General features: G+C 33.5%; 1 protein-coding gene across 3 annotated transcripts in view; it reads left to right on the top strand.

The window, feature by feature from the left end:
• FBXO8 (F-box protein 8) overlaps positions 1-22527 on the top strand; it is a 48542-nt gene that overhangs the window by 19363 nt on the left and 6652 nt on the right. For all 3 annotated transcript variants that reach the window (XM_072796026.1, XM_072796028.1, XM_072796027.1), the window contains exons 2-3: positions 1665-2001; positions 5276-5402. In XM_072796026.1, coding sequence (XP_072652127.1) covers positions 1665-2001; positions 5276-5402 — 464 coding nt within the window. The remainder of the gene's footprint in view (positions 1-1664; positions 2002-5275; positions 5403-22527) is intronic.

Genomic DNA, 22527 nt, shown 5'->3' with positions numbered 1-22527 from the left:
TTTTCTTATTGTTCAATTTTAAGACTTCTTTGTACATTGTAGATACCAGGCCTTTGTTAGAAGTGTTTTGCAGAGATTTCCTCTGGCTCTGTATTTTCAATCTCTTAATATTCCATATTAAAAATACAATTTAATTATTATGACCTAATCACTAATTTAAGAACTGCTACCATTATTGTGGTATGTATTGTAGAGATAAAAGATTTTTTTTGGTTTCTTTGTTAAAGTTAATTTCCCCATATTTAAAAATTATTAATCTATTCCTTCTCTTTGTACCCCCCATCCCTTTATACTTAAGCTGCTGTGATTCCAAGAAGTTCACTTAAAGGAGAAGAGTGAAAAATTATCCTGGACTGTTTTTCTGTTCTAATCAACAAGTAACCCATTACAGTAGTCATTATCCAGATAATAGCCAATAACTCAGTAAATATACATGTGGAGCATGCCTTTTTAAACACTGAAAAAAATATCTTTGACATTCTTTGAAATGCTACTCAATTTTCAAATTGTTCCTAATATTTAAAATTTCTAGTCACCCTTGAGGTTTTTTCTTTTTTCTTTCCTTTTTTGTTAGTTCTCATTGTAAACAGCTAATTAAAACTGTTTTAAAGATAGGTCGTGCTATGAAATTTATTTTAATGATTTTATTTGAAAATCCGATTTCCCCCCAAATTTTTAAATTACATACATACACATATTAGTAGTCAACTCGGATTTATAAAACAAGAATATTTTTATTTGGAAAAGAGATCCTAGAAGTCTCTATTAATTAAAACCTCTTCTTGATTTCATTTTTCTCAATGAGTTTATTTGCCTAGGAGAAGTTACTTACTCCAAAACCAAGATCAAACAGGAAGTCTAGGCCAGTAGTTTCCTAACATTTATATACTAGGCAGTCTAATATTTCTTAACAGATAAACATAGAGCTACTGATTGGAGGTCAAATGGAGGTAGATGAGGCTGGTACATACTTTCTTCTTTATCTTTTCCCAGGCATCTCTGAGGAATCCACAGGGTTATATGGAGAAGAACTGGAACATTAGTCTAAATTATGATTTTTATTTAAAGCAACAACAAAACCAAATAGTCATTACTAAGTTATTTATCATGGAGTTCTAGGTGTCTAATTTATAAGGTTTCTGAATTAGACTTCAGGGCCTATGTTACATTTTATTACAGTCTACAACTTAAGTGTAGACTGGCAAGAATTAAAGGAAAAACCTGTTTCACAGCTGTTATGCATCTGGGAGTTTGGTTAAAAGGGGCTAGCTTAGCTTAGCCTGGGTTGTGATAAAAAGCAGGGTCTAGAGGCCTTTTAACTAAAGTCCTGTGCTCTGATCAGAGCTGTATTTAATACTGGCCCATAAGTCCACATAATTATAATTTGTAAGAGTCTTTAGGACATCAGTAACTTTTAAATCTTACCATGTGAAAAATGATTATGTCACCTGTGGACTTTAAAAGTAGTCAGCAAACTGGGATAAAGGTGATGATCAAATCAAGTATTTCTGCAACTTTCTCTGTCCAAGTTTTGTACTTTGGATGTTCCAGCTCTTTGTAATATGCCACTCCTTTGAATATGTTTTAATGAATAATGCTAATTCTGATAAATTAATGCTTCGTGTCACAGTTCACCTTCTTACTATATCCTGGCTTTCTCCCAGGCTTGCAGATGGGTCAGGGGCTGTGGAGAGTGGCCAGAAACCAGCAGCTACAGCAAGAAGGTTATAGTGAGCAAGGCTACCTCAGCAGAGACCAGAGCAGGAGGATGGCTGCCAACAACATTTCTAACACCAGTCATCGTAAACAAGTCCAAGGAGGCATTGATATATATCATCTTTTGAAGGCACGGAAATCTAAAGAACAGGAAGGATTCATTAATTTGGAAATGTTGCCCCCTGAGCTAAGCTTTACCATCTTGTCCTACCTGAATGCAACTGACCTCTGCTTAGCTTCATGTGTTTGGCAAGACCTTGCAAATGATGAACTTCTTTGGCAAGGGTAAGTTCAACCTAACATGTTTGATTCAGATATCTCTAAAGGCAGTCATGCTTAAATGTTATTTTTATAATAGACATATATTATGATGTATTTCTTTTTAACCTAGGTTTGTATTTTGACTTGCTCTTTATTAAAACCTGTCAAGATAATGAATTAGCATTACAGTCAAATTTGATATTGGGGAAAGAAGGACAGTATAAAAGAAAATGACTCTGTAGTTAGAAGATAAGTTACCAATCAAGAGATGTCAGTTTATTATAAATCAGAAGTTATAAGTTTATTCTAAAAATACAAGTTGTTGGGGTACCTGCCAATCTTGGTCCGTAGAACATGCAACTAACTCTTGATCTCAGGGTTATTAAATTTGAGCCCAACATTGGATGTAGAGATTACTTTAAAAATAATTTTAAAAAATTCAAAAATAAAAATACAAGTTAAGTGAGAATTTATAATTCCAAAATTTAGAGTGTTCACACCCCAGTATAGTTTGTGCTTCTTATATGAAGGTTATGTTTACTTATTTATATATTTCTTTCTGTCATAGAGGTGCTTGTTAACATAATCTGTGGTGACTGTTTCATCTACTTTTTATTTTTTTCTAACCAACATTTCATCAATGAAGTCAAATAGAATGTAAGGAGATAATCTGCTTGCTGAAGTAAAAGTAGACTATAGAAATTATAGTAGCAATTATACCAATTTAACCTATAAATTTAAGAATGTTTGGAAGATAATCTATTTTATGTAACTGAAGTTACTCTTTAAATAAGATCATATACTTGAGTTGTAAAAATGTTACCAAACTTAGAAGAGTCACTGGATCTTGAGCTTTCTAGAATTCTTTACTAAGGCATATTTACTTTTTTTTTAATAAATTTTTTTTTATAAATTTATTTTTTTTATAAATTTATTTTTATTAAGTTTGCCAACATATAGAATAATACCCAGTGCTCATCACGTCAAGTGCCCACCTTTGTGCCCGTCACCCAGTCACCCCCATCCCCCGCCCACCTCCCCTTCCACCACCCCTAGTTCATTTCCCAGAGTTAGGAGTCTTTCATGTTCTGTCTCCCTTTCTGATATTTCCCACTCATTTTTTTCTCCTTTCCCTTTATTCCCTTTCACTATTTTTTATATTCCCAAAATGAATGATGCTAAGGCTTGCTTATTTATTTATTGATTGATTGATTATTTTAAATGGGACTTTCTAATGATGTGAAAAGACAAAAAGCAAAGATCTTTTTGTTACTTTAAATAATTTCCAAGTGAAAAACTAATTGAGGGAATTAATAAATTATCCAAATAGCCAAACTTTAGTAAAAATGTATTACCAAAAATGACATTTCTAACTTAGGCTTTCTGATGCTACAGAATTATAGTATTAATTATATAGTTAATCTCAGCCTCTAAATAGATAAAAATCATCAGCCTCACCCTGTTACTCTCTCATTGTCTTGTTATAGTGAAGGTACTGTGGAAGTGAGAAAAAATTCTATTTGTGGTGTTTAATAAAAGAACAAAAAAATGCTTTAAAACTGGCTCATTTAAAATTTCTTTTCTGCATTTTTGTATTCCCAGAAAACTTAATTTGTAATCCTGTATCCTGTATTTGAACTCTGAAAAAAAGTTTATTTCTAAGTTATCTGACCTCAATCAGAATGTATTCTTTATCTGGGATTTAAATCTGGATGTTCATTTCTGAAAGGAATGCTTCCTATATTGTTACCACATAATTATGCCTATTTTTATGACATATTTTTTTAATGATAAATTACTTCTATTTTCAATTGAAGGCTAGCTTAGTCTTTATTTTAACTTTGGATGTGTTGAATATTTATTAATGTTGAGAGGTTCTGTTACTTTGACATAACCAGTAATAAAAGTCAAAAGCAATAAAACTAAAGGGTTTGCTAAAATATTGATGTCTAAACAAGCTCCTAAACTTGCTATATTAGAATCAATGATTTAATTTGGTTGGTAAAAATAATGCAAGGATATAAATTAACTATTAAGATATTCTCATATTACATTACATACTTTATCCACTATCCTCACAATTTTTCATGTTACAGGCTGAGACGGTAACATCTTCGTGTTACCCTATATACATTAAATAATTTCTAAATGAAAAACTAATTGTGTGTGACATGAAATTTAGCCAATATTCAATAATGAAAATCAGAAAATGAAACTACTTTAATAATATCTGTCACTACAAGTAGGTGTTTTTGAACACGCAAAAATCAGATAATTTTGAGATAGAGTCATTAAAAGTGCACTAAAATATTTCAGTATTCTCTGTGTCTCTAGAGTATTGCACTTCTATTTAATGATCTATGGTCTAATGATCAAGAATTTCTAGGCATTGTAATAAGAAAAAATGTCTGTGGCCATACCACCCTGAATACGCCTGATCTTGGTAATAAGAAAAAATAAGATTAAACTTTAGCTTTCAAATAATAACCAGTAGCTAATGTCTCTGTACAGAGTTGGACACGACTATCCCAATCTGCAAAAATAATGTGTTTTGATACAAACTACTAGCATTTTAGGTTTCATATAATTTTTAAGCAATCATGTATCACTGTGATGGTAAAAAACTGTTTTGAAGCAGTATCTTAAAAGCATCTATGCTTAATATCACGCATAGTTTTTGATGTATGTACTGAAGTTATAGCATCATAATTTCTATGTTTAGTTTGCCAGTTATCAGTATATATATATATACTGATATATATATATATATGTAAAAAAAATAAAGTGCTGCCCCTACCTAGCAATCTTTACCTCCATTCAATTTTACTTTGCAATAGAGCATATAGTTACTTAATCTTGTTTAGCTTCTTGGTTGAGATTGCTAACTATGGAGTAAGATTCCTTGGGTTTAAATCATCTTTTTAATCTTTTATTGTGTCTATGTTTATCTTTAGCACCAAAATCATTGTGTTGTTATAAAGATTAAGCAAGTTAATACTATTATAATTTTTAAATAGTGCCTGACATCTAGTAAGCACTGAATATTATAAATAAATAGGCTATCATTGCTATTATTAGTAATAGTTTATATTTAACTTCAGATAGTACTCATGAATATTATTAATCTTTATAACTCATGTTTATTAATACTATCAGAGTTGCTAAATTGAAGTCATTTGTCAATCACACTCTAGTAAAAAACAAGTACAGAATTAAACATTTTCAGCTTTAGACGTAAATTTCATGTTACTGTTTTATTATGTGTATATATAATGTTTTCTGATTTTATCTTTTATAGGTTGTGTAAATCCACTTGGGGTCACTGTTCCATATATAATAAGAACCCACCTCTAGGATTTTCTTTCAGAAAATTGTATATGCAGCTGGATGAAGGCAGCCTCACCTTTAATGCCAACCCAGAGGAGGTAAGTGAAGAACTTGAATATTTGTAATAGTTGAACTTTATTACTCTCTTGCTTCAGCTTTCTAGTACAATAAACTTGCAAGTAAAGTAACAGTCATTGATGTTCCTTCTCAATGAGGAAATTACTGAGAAGCCCACTAAGTTGAAGTTAATGCTATATAACATAGTCATTTCTCTTTCCTTTATCAACTCACATTTTAAACCTACCTGCCCATGTTGTATGGCAGCTTCCATGACATATATGCAGTCCTCTACATTGAACTGATTGAAATACTACTCTATTATATGTGGAGAGCACAAGATAAGTTCATCAGATTTATCTGCAGCATTTTCTTCCTGTTTGATTTTTCTATTTAGTAAGGATGCAACTTTTATCAGAGACAATCACAAAGGACATTGTTCATTTGTGACACATCAAAATGCCTTTAACAGTCCATGTTTCCATAGAAACTGCTTTTAGATTGTTATAAAATTGAATAATTTTGTATTAACTAATTATTTCTTACTGTAACATATAAGAATGATCAAAATATGAAGACAGTTCTTTCATTTTTTTTTCTGTATTCTCATTTTAATATATCCTGGAAAGGTCAGATGCTTAGAATTGCTTTTTCCCCCTCAAATGTTTAAATGTCTACTAGACTTATTCTTAGATATCTAATGGAAATTATAAAGCACTCAAAACTACTACTTCTAGGTGAATTCTTTTCTCTGGAAAAATTTAACTGCCAGTTATTTTCTTTTATTTAATTTTCAAAACCAACTTTTTTTTTCATTCATTGTAGAGGTAGTAAGGATTATTTAAATTATGCAGCCAAATATTTTTTAAAATATCTTAACTCGGGATGCGTGGGTAGTAGCTCAGTTGGTTAGGCATCTGCCTTCCACTCTGTTCATGATCCCAGGATCTTGGGATCTAGCCCTGCATCTAGCCAGGCTCTTCCTCAGCGGGGAGCTTGCCTTTCCCTCTCCCTCTGCCATTCCTCCTGCTTGTGCTCCCTCACTCTCTGTCAAATAAATAAATAAATAAATAAATAAATAAATAAATAAAATAACTTTTACTATGTTATAGTTAGAAACATGTTTCCCCATGTACTGTATTTGAATATTAAACAGAAATACTGATTTTATAAATAGGCATATAATACAAATAACATTTTAAAAATTAAATTGACTTTTTGCTTCTTACATACGATTTCTTAACTTTTCTTATACATGAATAAAAATATAACACCATTGCAAAAGTTTACTGATACACCATACATTATCAGTTAAGTTTTAGCCCCACAAATATAACAAAATATATATATTATAAAGCCTGATATAAATATTTGAATTAAGAAGCCTGTTCTCTCACTACTGTTTAATAAGAGTTTTGATGTTCAGATTAAGTAGAAAACTGATACTTAATTTAGAAGACAAACAAATGAATAAATTATCACAAATTTAAGTTTTGGGGATGGCTGGGTGGCTCAGTGGTTAAGCATCTATGTTCAGCTCAGGTCGTGATCCCAGAGTTCCAGGATCGAGTCCCACATCAGGCTCCCTCCACGGAGCCTGCTTCTTTCTCTCTCTGCCTATGTTTCTGCCTCTCTCTCTGTGTCTCTCATGAATAAATAAATAAAATTTTTAAAATTAAATAAATAAATTTAGGTTTTATAACATCCTTTTATGGCAATTTTTTTTTCTGGTGTATTTATTTTATCATAAAATACACTTGTTCTTATTTTTGGTAAAATTTAAGTTCTGTTCCTTCCAAATTACAGCAATAGTCTCCATGTCACTTTCTGATCTTACACTATGGCATAGCTCTCAGTTCAAGAGATTCTTCTATACTTATATATTTGAATAATGGCATGGTTTCAGAGACTTCATTATTAATGTTTATTAGAATTAGATATTACTTGTAGCTAATTAAAACAGTTCCTATGATGAGCTTTATAATAAGTTACATATTTTGCATTAGTGTTTTAAGTTAGTCAAATGATGATTACTGAAGAACCTTGGCAGAATAGTACAGTGTTTAACTCTAGGTACATAAGAATCAGGAAAGGCAGCTATTACAAGCCCCAGTCTTATTATGCCCAATTTATCAAGGCATCTGGTTCCTGTTATAAATTATACTGATAATGAGTAAAACTATCATCTTTAATTCATATCACTTGCAAATGTCATATTCTAAGGAAAGAATAACTTGGTAAGTACTGAGTTGTAGATTTACAAAGTCAGAAAAGTTGGATGTAACTGCTGATATTGATTATGGTAAGTAGCATTCCTTGCTAAAGGAATACCTATTTTTAAAACAAATTATGAGGCCATCATTTTTATGTAAAGATGAAACCATAGATAGGCCCTTATATACTAGAATATGATATGGATTGGTTTAAATATCTAAATTGAAAAAGCTAGATGTCAAAATATGTTTCCATCTTTGCAGCTACATATGTCAGACTATTGAGTTCTTGTTACACCTCCTCTACTGTGTTTGGAGGGGTGGGCAGAGAAAAAAGGTAAAATGAACAGACCTTTTTTTTATGTATAAAACTTTAAAAAATTTTTAAATCGAATATTTGCTAAGAGAGGGGATTGAAGTTATTAACATAAGATTTCTAGATCTTCAGATTTTACTTATCCATCCTACCTTCCATTGTTGAGAGTTGGCTGTATTTTCTTTTTCTTCACTCCTTTGTCTGATTTAAAGATATCTGGGAGCATTCCAGAAGTGTTGAATTCTCTATTCTGAAAGGGGTACACAGTGCTGTCAAGAGACATAAAGCTGAACCTTTCTTTTTTTTTTTTTTTTTAAGCTGAACCTTTCAGAGTGACTTGTGGTTCCAGAATTCTGATTCTGTTCTTTTAAACATCGGTAACTTAGCAGGTATTGTCTGATAACAAAATAGAATCCTATCTTTACCAGAATGCACCTAGGTTGTAGATAGGCAAAGAAGAACATTGAGATAAATACAGTTGTAGATGCAGAGAAACGAGGGAAAATATTTTAATGACTATATTCGTACTTCTTCATTGACTAATATAAATAATATCAACTTGGTTGTTTATCCAAGCGAAATCTTCAGAATTAAAATAATGTAATTGAAAGAGTTATCCTAATAGATGTTTTTATATAGAACTTACCTGTACGAGTCATACTTTAGCCAGGTCTTAGAATGACTCTTGCCAAGTTTTTTAAGTGCTACAAATAAGGAAGTACTTTGGAGGTTGATTTTCTTTCCCACTTCATTGGAGCACTATCATCAGATGTGTTATTTTGGGTTCATTTAAGCTTGAAAAGTAAATTAGTTTTGATGATATGTGTAAATATAAATTTTGATTTATTTTAAGTACCTGAGTTAAGATGTGTATAATTGTTCAGTATTATAAAAACCTACTTTTCCATAATTTCTAGTTCTGTACTTATCATTTTGATAGCAAGCATCATTAAAATATTATAAAAATAAGAATACTTACAGCCACAGGGAACAAGATTCTCCAAAGGACATCGTTCATGTCACGGATATGGGTAACCAAACTCCACAGCAACTGCTGGCAGTGGCTCATGGGGTGGGGGAGAACATCCGCACAGTTTGTGGTACGATTATCTAGCACGCTGTTGTTATCTGCATGACGTTGTGATCTCAGCTGTATGTAAAGTCTTGATCTTGTGCATGAGCTTGTGTACTTTGTGGCAGGTGACCACATTCTAGTAAAGGAATGTGCTAAAAACCATCTGTTTACATTAGGCTGTATTTCCCCTGCATGTACAAGTTATGTGTGTTGATTTTATTCTCCTAGTAGTATTATGATAAAGTAATTTTACTTATCAACCAATTAACTATATTCCTTGAGCTCCGTTTAGTATTAAACATTTTCTCAGTTATTTTTAAATTTAGAATCTGAAAAATTGGAAGCAAACATGATTTAATTTCAGTATATTATAGGTTTTATTTTTGTGTAAATATGTTTAAATTTTTTTTTTAAATAATATTCTTGAGAGGCCTGGGTGGCTCAGTCAGTTGAGCACCAGACTCTTGGTTTCATCTTAGGTCATGATCTTAGGCTCTGTGGGATCGAGCCCCTCAGCTGAGAGTCTGCTGGAGAGTATCTCCCACCCACCCCCTCACTCACATGTGTGCTCTCTCATGTTCTTTCTCTTCTTTAAAAATAAATAAATCTTTTAAAAAAATACTGTCTTTGGGGTCAGGTAAAAGCAGTCTTTTTTTTTTTTAACCTATAGGCACATTTTTCTTGTCTTCATAAAGGAAGATGTACATGCATGCATACAATTTTGTGCATAATAATGAGATTGATCTGAGGTAGAATCTATTATGAGAAATATTTTAAATTGGACCTATGCACACATTTTAAATGGAAATACATAAGCAATTAATTTTCAATATAACATTTTGTTGTTGTTGGGCCAGCTAAAATATAAGCAAGAAGTTTGTAGTTCTCCATTATAAAAGGGAACTCAGGAGTTTATACTCAGATATATTAAATCTTACTGACTTTTTGCTCCAGTATTCAGCAGCGAAATGTTCATTACCATTACTTCATAGCATAACAGTGATGAAAGGTAACTTTTATTTTTATTCTTAAAGATAGAAAACCCTGATTTGTATAATCAGAATGTACAGATAAGCATTTCCCAAATGTATTCTTTGCAGTGATTATTACGCTGGATAATGGACATCGTCAGAGTTCCTGAGTCTAATAAATTTGACCATGATAGGTTATGATTACTTGTCTTATTTAAAGAGTAACTTTTCAAAGCCTTTAATACATTGATGCACATTGTGAGTATATGTTGTATGCAGCATTATTCAGATTTATTTGACATAGTGTTAGATTTATTTGGCAGTCTCTCTCTCTCTCTCTCTCTCTCTCAGCAAAGTAACATTCTAGGGGACATGTTCTGTGATATGCTAGTGTAGATTATCTGTAATCTTATTATGTGTAAAAAAATGTATTTCTAAATAGACACATAGCTTGAATACCTTCTTGTTTACTGAGCATTATATGATGTCTATTTTACCAGTAATCTTTTTTCTTTCTGAAAGTCTGTGAATCTATATTTGTTCTCTTTCCTTTTGTCTAATGGTATTATTACAAAAAAAATTAAAACTGAAAGTTGTGCCTTGAAAGACTGAGAAGTTTATCCATGTTCTATATTTTAATTATCTAATATGTTAAGAAAATTTTTACTTTATAAAATAAGGGTAGGACAACAAACCTAATAACAATATTGAATTTAAATGATTGCCTTTAAGCATTGATATAAGTATGCTTGTCAGATAATTTATAACAAATCATTTATCATTACATCCTTGATATCTCATTCTCTGTACTAACTCAATTATCTCTCGCAACACAGGAGTATTTTCAGTGAAGGCTGACAGGCCACTAAGATGTTTTGAAGTTTGGCAAATGTATTGCCCACTTTTCCTTGTATGTACCAGTTGGGGGGTTTGGGCTGGAAGGAACAGACAGCTTAATAGTGGCTTAATCATATACATTTACCTACCTCCAGAGAGACCCAGAGGTGGGTATCCTAGAGTTATTTCAATGATACACTGATCTCATGGCTTATGCCTTCTTTTGATGATAAGCTGGCCACCACCACTCAAAGTTTCATATCCTCATATGAAAGTATCCTCAGCACAAAGATTGGGGGCAAAACAAAGAAACTCTCCTCAAATTCCTTATGGTTGTTAGGAAGTAAAATGTCTTTTCAGGCACCTTCAGTGTACTTCTACTCATTTCTAATGGACAGACTTAATCACATCAACATTCCTAGACCTCTTGAGAACAGAATAGAAGGGATCACCTGATTGACTTAGAGTCATCATGATTTAGCAACTGTGGTTGAAATGCTAAAAGCAATGAAAAGAGTGAAATGGCTTTCAGGCAGGCCCAAGCATCTGCGACACTAGTTTTACCAGTGAGCCACTTACCGAATTTGTTATTCTGCTTCTCTCATTTCTGGGCTCCACTGGGTTAGACGCCTTTAGTACCCAAAGGAGGAATATTCCTAAGTGGCACAATAATTCAGATTGGTTGCTGAGACTACTTCCTTGTGGTTTTAGGTCCTCCTGCCACTGAGCAAAAATGACCAAGAAAAAAAAAGGATGAGGGTCGGTAATTATGCTGTGGTTGAAGTAATGAAGCCTAATTATCTGTGAAAAATAGTTGTTCCCACAAAGTGGGGAAAACAGAAGGATATAAGTGGAACTCAGGAGATGTGTTCAAGGTCCTTCTCATACCACTGTATCCTATTGTAAAAGTAATTTAAAAAAATCAGAATAGCCCCTATATGGACAGGGTTTAAATCACATCACTTAGACTACTCACTAGATAAAGAACTTGAACCAGCTGAAAGGATTGCTCCATTCCCAGCCTCGGGTGTTGTATACAATTCCAAAATAATTGTGCTGATTTTATTACTGTTGGCTTCCATGGCATCCATGCAATACAGTTCTGACCTGTAAGACTGGAGAAAACATGCAGAGAAAATTTTAAGTTTCAAAAAGAGACCAAAAATACTGTATCAATGTGTATGTGAACATACCTGTATGTGTGTATACTTCTGGGCACTAACGTATGAGCATATAATGACAGAAACAGATGCAGCCATGAGAGCTATTAATAACACAGGGCAAGTAGAACATTGGGAAGAAAGAATTGGGTCCATGAGCCTGACAACCCTGGCGCCAAAATACTTAGAACTTACTTGTTATATAAGAAAATAATCCCTTTACTTTTTTTAATTGGGGTTCTTGTTGTTTGCAATCAAGAGTATCCTAATGCATCATCATCACCATCATCATTATTATTATCCAAACTCATTAAGAGTTTGATATGTAATCCTGAACACATTATCTTATAAAAATAAACAGTGCTAATTATCATTAGCTAATTAATTTTATCCCCAATTTGCTGATGAGAATTTAGAGCAAAGAAGCTAGTTAATACTGAGAGGAGTCCCTAACTATATATAGCTTATAAATCTTTCTCCTCTATTGAAAGTATTTACCCAAAAGAGCTAAAATACTCAAGTTAATTGGAAGAGCCCCTTTCCCCTGATTAGCATTAGAGGTAAAGTGAAAATCCATGTGTCTTAGACACTGTTATCCTCTGGCTAGATAATTTAATATTTTCAGTCTGATTACCACTAGGCAGGTCATACTAAAATGGAGGCCATTCACTTTTTTGAGGGCAATGTGGCATGTGTATGGGTATGTAGGGATATATCTCTCTTTTTAATCTGATCAATCATGTGTTAATTTTATGTTTAAGTAGGTAACTATCCTGTGTCTTTCAGGTCAACTTTATTTTACACCCTGCCCTGACCATAATATATATTCAGTACCCTCCCTTTCCTTTGTCACCAAGAGTCATTCCAGTATGTGGTATAGAATGAGACTCCACAGAAGTATGTGGACTCAGGGTAAACCTTTAGAAGCTTCAGAGGGAAACAAATTTCCCAGGCCCTCTTTTGTCTTAATCTAATTGGAAAAAGAGATTCAACCCGAGAGTATTCTATAGCTTCTTCAATCAGTATTATTCTGTATATTCTTCAGCTGCTTCATTGGATACATTCTGCTTTTGTTTTTCCTAGTTTGTCATGGGAGATACTGTTATCTCATTTAGTGTGAATTATCTAGGGTAAATGCAAACAAATTAGTGGATGCTGTATTGATCTACTACATTGATCAGGATTGAAAGTCCTACTTTCAACTAGAAGAAAGAGTAAAGTTAGAATATTTTACCAACACAGCACTCATACTACAAATTTTAAAATGTGCAGGGCTAAAATGAGCAAGATATTTTTTTCTTTGTTTGAATTTTACTTTTGTTACCAATTTAGATAAATATACCTGGCAAATTTACAAAACTGTGTTAATATTTTAAGTACATTTCAAAGAAAAATCTGTATACCTTTTGTTTCCTTACCATATCCTGACCATCTTAAAAACTCCATGGTTATCTGATGTGACCACGGTTTCTAGAAAGTGACAGCACTTTCTAGATCTAAGTTCTCAATTTTAATGTCCAAAGTAGTTGTCTTTCCTACACATCTTGTCTGAATTTAGCAATTGCTAATACCGATGTCACAGTAAATGTCACTCTAAAAGATGAATTCTTTATTAGAAATCTAAAAAACAGTATTTCCTCAGTTCATGGATGTCAGCAGTTGTACAGCATCAAATCACAGCTTTTGAAATCTGGGAGTATGAAGGAAACACTACATTAAATGCAAATTTTTTGACCAACTAACTGTAGTATACATTTATCCCTAATATTCCATAACATTTTCTTTCATGTCATACTTTCTTTGTAATAAAAATGTTATGGTGTGCATGGGTGGCTCAGGTGGTTGAGCCTCTGCCTTCGGATCAAGTTGTGATCCAGGATCCTGAGGTCAGGCTCCCTGCTCGGTGGGGAGCCTGCTTCTCCCTTCCTCCCAGTTGATGCTCTCTCTGTCAATCAATCTTTGTGAACTACTTTTGGCCATTAGCAGATAAATATAGCATCAGAGTAACCTGTTGCTTTTTTGTAGTGGTGACTCCAACTTTTGAGAGTTTATATTTGAGGTATTTCAAAGTATACTGGAGTTTTGGTCTAATTCATAGGTTTTTGTTCTGGTTAGGTTCTTTTTTTTACCCCTTAGTTTAATTGTATAATCCTTAAAAGTTGATAGGTTCTCTTGAAAGCCACCTACCTAGAGGCTTTGCACAGCAGATTCAATCATTCATTCAACAAATATTTATTAAGTCCCTCTCCACTTACTAATTATATGATTTAGACCTTGGCAAATTATTTAACCTCTGTGCTTCAGTTTCCCTGTCTGTAAAATGGAGACAATATCTGTAATACACGATAATGTGTATTGTGATGTTACTGTGTCTACTAAATGAAATAATGTATGTTAAATGCTTAGTGCCTCTAAATGCTCACCAAAATGTAGCTTTATATTTATACTAGAGGTACAACTATAGCAACTTAGACTATCAAGAACCAAGCACTGCTCTAGGCTTTGGGATTCATCCTCTCTTGGAACTTTTGGATTTTGGTAGATAATGTTCCTTCAGAATATATCGGTCACACCAACATCTGCTAGCTTTAAATGGCAATAACCCTTTGCCATTAATTTCATTTTGTAGCATGTGATGAACAATCTTTTGCATATACAGTAACTTTTGGTGTCAGTGGTAATGCTTAGTTTAATCTTTTGGTGGACATTTTAAACAGTTTAATTAGGTGTCTAAAATTATGTTCAAATTAAAACATGTGTCCTGCCTGAATATGATAGTAGGATGAACAGATACTTTAATTCATGAGTAAGTATACACATGTCCTGGCTGTGAAACTACTATTTAAATCCCACTTGTCTACCATTAAGATTTGGAGTTTTTCTTAATGTTTATTTCAAAATTGTTTCTGAGCTGTTAAGGTATATTTGTGAATGTACATATTAGAATCTAGGTAATATGAGAAAACTTGTTTTTATTAAAGTTGAGCTAGTCATTTAAATAGTTCTATTTGTATGTGATTTTTATAAAGCAAGAATTCTAAATTAGCCAATATTAGTATTCAGATTTGTTACTTTCTCTTTAGTTTGAATTATTATTAATTGTACCTTAACCTAATAGTTTTGTTTCCAGATTTTGACTAGAAAGCTTTTATTTTCTAATTTACAGACAGTTTAGAGAAGAAGGGCCTTTTCCAAGAACCTTACTTTAGCTACCAGCAACTTGTCAATAATATTGATATTTTAGTAGTAATTTATCATTTAAAAATTACTTTCATGTTCCTCATCTTATTGACCTATCTCAGTCATCAGAGCCACACTTTTGGGGACTATTAGAACTCAAAGTGTAACTTTTTCTTTTGAGTCTATTAAAACTAATTAATAAGAACTTTTTTTTTTTTTAGAACTTTTCATTGTTATTTAAAACCTGGGTAATGCTGTTTATGTGATTTTGTCTGATGTCACTGCTTTGTCTCCCGTGAAAAGGAAACAGTACAATCTGTCATACATTTCTTCTCCATTTCTCCAGGACTCCATTAGAAGGATTTTCCATATTTCTTATTAGTTCATCAACATTTTGCACTCTAACATATGGAAACTTCCTCCATAAATTGTTCTTGAAAGCTGAAATCCTTGCCACTTCAAAGTCTGTAAATAAGCTGATTTCATTCCATATTCCATACTCAAAACTGAATAGTACGATTCTTCATTATCCTCCAGAATGTTTAGTTCTGACCACTTTCAGTAACTATGAGAAGGAATTGGGTGCCATATAGCAGCACTGCCTCTTCACAACTTTACCTCCCCCACATAGGCATGGACAGTGTGTGCTCTCTGTTCTTCCGACAGAAGAGACAAGACTGGAATCTGCAGTTCAGATTTCAAACTGACATCAAAATCATCTTCACATGTCTTTCCCAATTGTCTTAATTATAACTAAGTCACACAGAGGCTTCTAGTGAATAGCCTACTTATGGGAACCTCAGTAAGAGAGAAACTTGATTTGTCACTCTTATCATCTTTTCACATAGGATGAGTTTAAAAACCTTGTCATAGTTTTGATTTTAGTCTCAGAGTCTAGTGACTAAATTAGGAATAACAATCATAATATGTATAAGCAGCTTAAGTTACCATGAATCAAAGTGGTATGGAAACTTACAGAAGAAAACCCTGCAAAACTTCATGCGGTAGAATGAAATGAAATGACAGAATGAAAACTTCTATACATAGTCTTAAGCCCTGCTCATTAAGTAATCTATATTTACTTGGCTGCAACTAAAAAGCAAGGTGTTAGTTTATTACTTGACAGATATATCCCCAGATGAATATCACCCTAGTTCTATGTGGTTTTATCCCTTAACTATGGAACATATCCCTTAACTATGTGGTTTTATCCCACATAGTTTAACTATGGATCACATATTCTCTGTTTAAGGTAGAATTTGCCAACTGAGCAAATATTAAAAGGTTTTATATTTTGCTTAAGTGATTCTGAAAGCACTATAAAAAAAGGAGAGATAGAATCAGACCTGTCATCTGAGCCATCAGTGCTCTTTTCAAACAATACAGTGGGAATGCTCCATGTGACATATAGAAGGCTGCTCTCTCTGATGTGCTAATTGTTTTTTACTATCCAGAAAATAAATACCCATAACATTTTTGTATCTCTTAATTTTTATATTTTTAATGTAAAAAGATGACATTCAATTGTTCATTTCACTGTGGCTAAAATACATCTTTGAATATTATTGTATCAGTTCTCATTGTAAGAAAAAGTAGAAATCTAAATCGAACTATGTTTTGTAAATATTTATTGTTAAAATTTAAGGACTGTTATTTTAAAAGTCTTCACATGCCCTTTAAAAAAACTAAATGGGGGATCCCTGGGTGGCGCAGCAGTTTAGCGCCTGCCTTTGGCCCAGGGCATGATCCTGGAGACCCGGGATCGAATCCCACGTCGGGCTCCCTGCATGGAGCCTGCTTCTCCCTCTGCCTATGTCTCTGCCTCTCTCTCTCTCTGTGTGTGTGTGACTATCATAAATAAATAAAAAATTTAAAAAAAAACTAAATGGAATATCCAGTATGCTTTCTATTATATAATGCTCTAAGGATAGACTTATTACTTGAAAAAATAGTAGCCATGGTTCTGGATTTTACATTGTAAAATTTGAACAAAATTAGTTAAACCAAGGTTTTTTCTAAATGTCTTTATTATGCTGTTCTTAAGAAAACAAGGGTACTCCCAATTTTGTTTCATTAGTGATTTCTGTTATTGATACAAACTGCTACATAATGTTTTTGCCAGGTGTCCATGCCAATAGCCAGCCAGTACTTTCAGTACCAGTGGTCAGGGGGTTTTGTTTTTTTAATTAAGACTATGTATTTTTTAAGTCAGCTTTAGGTTTGCAACAACAGTTGGTTCTTTTTCATTTGGCTTTGCTTACCTAGTTTTCTAGAATTCACTCTATTCTCTATGATTTCTGGTTCTGAACATATGTACAGTAAATTTTGCTTTTGAAGCACACTGTGGATAATGATTTGAATCAAAAAATAAGGCTTTATTAAAAGGGAAGAGAAAATGTGGGTATTGATGTAATAGAAGACATATGACAAAGTAAATGTGTCTTAAAACATGAATTATGGGAGAAGAGCCATTCTTAAAAAAAATAAGAAAAAATAGATGACCAAGCCCCAACATATCTTTTTCTTTTTTAAGTTTAAATTCAATTATTAGTTTCAGGGGTAATTTAGTGATTCATCAGTTGTATATAACACCCAGTTCTCATAATATCATGAGCTCTCCTTAATGCTCATCATCCAGTTACCCCAATCCCTCACACCTCTCCCCTCCAGCAATCCTGTTTGTTTCCTATAGTTAAGAGTCTCTTATGGTTTGCCTCCCTTTCTGATTTTGTCTTATTTTTCCCCCTCCCTTTCCCTATGATCCTCTGTTTTGTTTCTTCAATTCTACATATAGGTGAAATCATATGATAATTATCTTTCTCCGATTGAGTTATGTCACTTAGCATAATACCCTCAAGTTCTATCCACATCGTTGCAGATGGTAAGATTTCATTTTTTGATGGCTGAGTAGTATTCCATTGTCTATATACCACATCTTCTTTATCCAACACATTTTTTTTATTCTAAATTCCTTCTTAATATTGGTGTAGGCTACCTGTTCATGATTTCTTGAATTATTTGTCTGCCTCCTAAACAAATTACATTGAAACAACTCACCACTCTAATCTGATCATGTAAGTCTTGGGGCTATATCACTTGCATAACATTTTTTAGTAACATACCCAGTGGAGTCTACTTTACAAAATTTCTTAATTTTTTTCTTGAATTACTACAGCATTTGTTCTATTAAAGAAAACTTAACATGAGGTGGGATGAATTTATGTTAATGTAATAGGATGAATTTACATTAACATAGCCTGGGTTCATCCTGCTGCTTGATACTCCTTTTGTTTGCTCCTAATGGATTCCCTGTTTTGCCCACACCATTGCTGATAGAAATCTTTACCACTTCACTGTGGGATCCAATTGAGCTCTCTTTTCCAACTCTTTCTAGATGGTATATATACCCTAAGAAGAAACCAATATGGACTCTACATTCTGCCTTTGTCAGTTTCTTAATATTGCCTGTCTCTGAACCAGCATATTGTCCTGTCCTCCAGTCTCAGAAAGCATTATTACCTCCCTAAGTCTACCTTCATGATCCAAGATTTTTCCTTCCCTCTTTTGATCAGCTTCATAATTTCCATAATTCCGTCTTCTGTATCACTTAATTTGTTCCTCTGCTTCTTCCATCCCTGTGGTCATTGCATCCAGTCAGTTTCAAATATCTTGGTTATTGCATTTTTCATTTTGGCCTGATTGGTTTTAAGCTCTTTTATCCCTGCAGTGAGGGATTCCCTAGGTGTCTTCTATGCTTTTCTTAAGCCTAGCTAATGTCCTTATAATTGTTGCTTTAAAGTGTGGAGCAGGCATATTTCCTGTTTCGATTAGATCCCTGGCTGTGACCTTTTTTTGTTCTTCCTTTTGGGATGAATTTCTCCATCTTGGCCTTTTGTCTAGGTCTCTGTCTTCTCTGTGTTAAGAAAGCAAGTTATATTTCCTGCTCCTGAGAGTAATGACTTTATGAACAAGGAGTCAGATACTGCCCAGGGCCTGGCACTTCAGGAAGTGTCTCTGGTGTATGCCTCGTGTATTCTGCCACTCTGTTATGTGTGGCTGCTCTATCCCTCAGGGCAGTCCTCTGCAGGCTTTCTCCTTGCAGGCTTTTCTCCTTGGGGAGTGTTTGGACCTTGGCCAGAGTGTGATGAGTTTCAATTCCACTTGTATTTTCAGTCTTTCCCCTGGGTCCCCAAATCTCCACTTGCTGCTCCCATGATCTCTTGCTCTTATGTCAGTTTTTTCCTCTCCCTGTTGATGCTCTTTCTTTTGTCTTCTCACATTCATGGGTCACAATGGTCTTGATAAAACATTTGTTATTGGTAGCCTGGGTGGTTCAGTGGTTTAGCCCAGGGCCTGATCCTGAAGACCTGGAATCAAGTCCCACGTCAGGCTCCCTGCATGGAGCCTGCTTCTCTCTCTGCCTGTGTCTCTGCCTCTCTGTCTCTCTGTCTGTCTCTCTCTCTCTCTCTCTCTCTCTCTCTCTCTCTGTGTGTGTGTGTGTGTCTCATGAATAAATAAATAAAATACTTTAAAAAATAAAGCATTTGTTTCTCTTCTTGACCTTTAATTTTAATGTTCTTTAATATTTTTTCCTCCTTGGTACTAATTTTTCAAGTGAGTGAGCTGTCAGTTTCCTTAACTTTAGCTCATTCCTTAGCTTTCTTCTTAGACTTGAGTCCCCATTATGCTGTGAAGAGAGACCCCTTAAAAGTCACTACTTTCTTTTTTCCCCAATCACCAAATCCGTTACCCTCTTTCCCATTCTAATCTCCTTGAGCTGCCTAAAGGAAAAGGGAAACAAGCTATGTTCTAGGCTAGACACTTTTGTATCTTCACAATAACCACTTAAATAAGATTTTCACTGATTAGGAAACTGAGGTTCAAATTTTGAGTAAATTATGTTCACAAAATCATTAAGTGGCAGAGCCATGATTTTGATCGCTCTTTTGAAAATTATGATCTTTCAATTATAGTAGGTAATTGCATTGTATATCCTTTTCTTTACATTTCAATGATTTTTAGCCTCTGGGATGTTATCCTGTATCTGCCTTCTTCCATCTCTGGCTACTCCTTTACTGATTGATTCTTTTTATTCAAGATCCTTAGTCTGTACCTTGAACCTGCATTTTTTAATGTCTTGTTACATTGCCAACTGCCTACTTTCCCTTTTAGTTTTATCTGTCATCACCTGAAAGTCCAAAATTTTGAAGTCCAAACCCATTACTGTTTCCTTTAAATCAACACTCTCTATAACTTGTGAATTTTTCCCCCTTGTCAGTCATTTCCCTTTTCATCTAAGCCAGAAACATCAGTTAACTTTATTTTTCACTTTTCATTATTCCTTGGCTTGATAGCCAGCATGGTAGCATGTGCTCTCACTTCTTATTTTCATATACATATGTAACATGTGTGGGGGATTTTTTCATATGTTTTTAGAATAGATTCTTTCCTTTGCATTTATTTTGCTTCAAGCCTGGACAATTGTAGTAGCCTACTGTGTAATTTCCCTTTTATTATTTCTCTTTATATTACTATCAAATTTATATTACAGGCCATTGCTTCATCATGTTAAAAAGCCTTCAGAGGCTTCCAGTTACATATAAGGTAGAAAATAAACTTCTTGCCTTAAAATTCAGTGCTATTCCTACTACAGTTTGGTTCCAGACTTGTTATCAAACCCAAAATAGTTCCCCTATTTCCTGAAAATTGCCTTTTTTTTGTATTATAATGCTTTTGCTCATATACTATATCAAGTAAAATATTCATCTCCAGTGTTCCCCTCATTCTGAGCTATCTAAACTTGTACCATTCCTTCAAAGTAGATATCCCAGGAAAACTTGTCTAAGTGTCCTGTCCCACAGTGATTTTTCCTTTCCTGAACTACTGAAGTGCTTATTTTTCATACTTGTTCATTTAGGCCCTGTCATACTCGATTACTAGTTATTTGTGTACCTATCTTATCTCCCCAGATAAACTTTAGATTTTCTTAGAGCAAAAATGTATACTTCTCAGTGTCTATCACTGAATACCTTGCATATATACCTTGCACTTAATACATTTTAAATGAAGATATAGATCATTTTAATATATTTTGAGTCAGTGTTTCAGAAATGCTTTTAAAGCAGATACATACCTATCTACACATATATACAGCATACATACATCTGTTTTACAAACTAGTCTTTGAGTGTCTATCTTTATATTTAAATCTAAAGTTAAATGGATACTTTTAAAAATCACATTACTGGGGCATCTGGGTGGCTCCGTTGGTTCAGCATCTGACTCTTAATTTCAGCTCAGGTCATGATCTCAGGGTTGTGAGATCAAGTTCCTAGTCTTCACTGAGCATGGAGTGCAGACAGACACACACACACACACACACACACACACTCACACACACACACACGCTCACACACATGCTCTCTTTTAAATAAAAATAAAACACCTTACTAAAGAATTTAAGATTTTTAATATGAATATATACATTTATGGTCTTCCAGAGAAATATGAATCTTTATATATCCAATCTATTTTTATAACAGGAATTTTATTTATCCCACTGTAACAGTCCTTTAAAACTATTTTTTAAATAAAATCCATTTTGATCAATAGTTTTCTTCCAGATGACAAAAACTTCCCTTTATTCTATGGAGCCAATTCATTGTAGGACTGACACTATCATAATTTATCTTCGAGTTGAAAGACAAAAATGTCTTAGAATTATTCCCATGTGAAAGAAAAGGAACTATATATACTATGACTCTAACAATTCAGATAATTCTGCAAGTTGAACAGTGAAGAGATAATGGAGTAAAATGTGTGTAGATTAAGCAATCAAAATAAACTAATAATTTTGAAACTTAAGCTTATTTTGGAAATGTAAAAAAAAAAATGAATCAAACAAATGACGAACTATTGGCCTTGAACAACTCAGCTGTAAAATTGCAAGCATGACCTTCCTTACATGGCACTAACCTTCTCCTTATTACTGGCACTCAGTAACCATGCTCCTACATCATCTAGAATAGGGATTCCTAACCTGCAGTCCTTACTTAGGCTTCAGGCATTTAATTTATAATTTAAAAATGTGTATGTGAATTTTTCTGGGAAGAAGTTCTGTAGTTTTAATCAGTTTAAGATCTTCACTAAAACTACACATAATGCCTGTTCCTTTTTCCTTCTGATAAAGCCTTTCAGCTGTCTTAGTCTTAATCTCCTTTCCTAAGTATGTTCTTTAGGGCTAATATCACTACATCCTTCACCTCTTTCTTATCTAACAGGAATTCTAGACCCTTCAACAATCTTATCAGGTCCTGATTTCCTTTATCCAGATAAATTCTAGTTTGTCAGTATGCCCCACAAAATGTGACATCCAGAATCAGACACTTTTATAGTGAATTATGTGGAAAGTAGT

This window comes from Canis lupus, chromosome 24 (assembly GCF_048164855.1).
Source record: "Canis lupus baileyi chromosome 24, mCanLup2.hap1, whole genome shotgun sequence".
NCBI classification, from domain to species: Eukaryota; Metazoa; Chordata; class Mammalia; order Carnivora; family Canidae; genus Canis; species Canis lupus.
Note: the sequence above shows the minus strand (reverse complement) of the source record. Positions and strands in the feature narration are given on the sequence as shown.